At 57.1% G+C, this 1,874-nt stretch overlaps 2 protein-coding genes across 2 annotated transcripts; both read right to left on the minus strand.

The window, feature by feature from the left end:
- Positions 1–583, minus strand: CTAM01_17259 (uncharacterized protein; the record flags this gene model as incomplete). The annotated part of the gene is made up of 1 exon (XM_060533246.1): positions 1–583. A coding segment is annotated over one exon (583 nt), but the record flags the coding sequence as incomplete, so codon positions are not given.
- A 410-nt stretch (positions 584–993) lies between these two features.
- On the minus strand, positions 994–1,791 carry CTAM01_17260 (uncharacterized protein; the record flags this gene model as incomplete). The annotated part of the gene is made up of 2 exons (XM_060533247.1): positions 994–1,557; positions 1,630–1,791. 2 exons carry the CDS (start codon positions 1,789–1,791, stop codon positions 994–996), a joined length of 726 nt encoding a protein of 241 aa, XP_060372176.1.
- Positions 1,792–1,874: the final 83 nt, after the last annotated feature.

Here is a 1,874-nt window from a genome sequence, read left to right on the forward strand (position 1 = left end):
GCACCGACGATGTGGACGGCGTACTCAGGCTCAGCCATGACGCAAGACGCTGGGCGACGACCTCTACGCCGCCGATGTCGTCGGCAAAGAAACACACAGCATCAGCAAACGGGAGAAGCATGCGATTACAGACATGATCGCTAGCTTCTAAGGTCGTGGGCGACATCGCAGACGGCATCGCGGACGGCATTGTGGAGATGTTCCCGCCGTGAGAGATCGACAGTGGCCTTACTACCACTTCATGGCAAAGCGTAGATTTTCTCGGCCTGCCGAGCCGCTTATGAGGCGGGATGTCGGCATCGGCAATCAGCGTCGGCCTTGCGCCGGACGCGCCGACAGGAGCCAGGTTAAGATGGATCTCGCCGTGGCCCCGGGCCGTGTTGGGCGCAGTGATGTACACACCGAGTCTTTGCAGGGCAACCCGCTTGGTCGTGTTTCCAATCAGCACGAGAATACTCGGGTATTGGCCATCCGGGCGTGGCAGACCGTCCAGCAGTCTCTGGGCACGACCCGAGCCTTCGACGAAGTACGCCTGGTCTTTGGTGGCCACGCGCAGCCAGCCAGTGTGTTTACAATGGGTCATGTTGCGCACTGGATGAGGGTCGTCAGCTGCACCGGGCAGACGAGGCGCGTGTCTGTCTTATAGGCAGTGTAGAAAGCAACTCGGAAGCCAAAATGGGCTGGGTGGATGGACCTTGGCCCCGACGACCTGGATGAATCTATAATCGTCTGCGATCCAATCGCCAATGCTCTGAAGCCATTTGCGTCCCAGTCTTCATTCAAAGTCAAGCGTAGGTCCATCCGGCTTCGCAAGCGAGTGTTCCAACACACATCAAGAGCGGGAAGATCGAATTGGCGCATGCATTCTCTGGCATGACAGCACATTTCTTATCCGCTGTCTGTATTTCTATCTCTGCGCCGTTCAGACAGTGGCTCCTCTATGCCCCCCAGTGCTATAACGTACTCCTAGTTTGCCAAAACCAGATTCAACCATCAGATCTCCCATTGCACAGACGTTTCCGACGGCGGACTAGAACCCACACCTATGCTCGTCCACATGGGAGCAAACGCTGTCGGGGCGCATGATGGCAATATGTCGTTCACGTCTGTCCAACAAAATTGTCGTCGGCCACAGAGGCAGCTGCAGTAGGGCCAGTGGAGGTAGCGCCCACTATCCAGGTTCCAAGCCCATAGCGGATCATGCATGTGCTCCAAGCCATCTTGCGTCGAAGTAATCGGTGTCGGCGTGGGATAATCGGTAGAGGTTCCGCTTTCAGGCTGGCTGCTCTCGGGCGACGTGAAGCCGCCGTCAAATGACCAAAACCCATCGTCGCCGCAATCACTTCCGGACACATTCTCCTCCGAGTGATCCTGCAAAGTGGGTGCGCAAGACGGAGGAGGTAATGCGACACTGATCTTCCATTTGTATGACCCCTCTGCCTGTTTTCTGCGACTCGCCCGGCGATCCGTTCGGGGCTTACGCGTTGGTTGGAACTCCGTCAACCCTGCCTCCGCGAGCTGCCAGAGGGAGCCTTTCCGTTCCACTCGTTGGAAGGCCTGTGCAACACAGATTACGACTTAGCAGGAAAGACTAGACCGTCACAACGCTGGCGCAACTCGCTCGCGTACCTTGTTTACGCTCAGGTTCGAACGAACGCTGTTTTTCCATCCTTCGCCTCCCTTGTTGGCTCTCCTGGTGTTTTGCTCAAACCAGTGGTAGAGTTCGCCTAGCCCCATCGCCTTTTTTTCTGTGCTATGGAGTGCGATGTAGATGAGTTGCGCGTACGTCATCTTCTGCTCGCCTTCGTCCAACCGCCTGTCAGCGGACGGCGATGATTCGACGGCTGTCTCGGTCAGGCGTGGGAAGGCCGGGT

This window comes from Colletotrichum tamarilloi, assembly GCF_030869305.1.
Source record: "Colletotrichum tamarilloi strain Tom-12 chromosome Unknown Scaffold_451.1, whole genome shotgun sequence".
Lineage (NCBI taxonomy): Eukaryota > Fungi > Ascomycota > Sordariomycetes > Glomerellales > Glomerellaceae > Colletotrichum > Colletotrichum tamarilloi.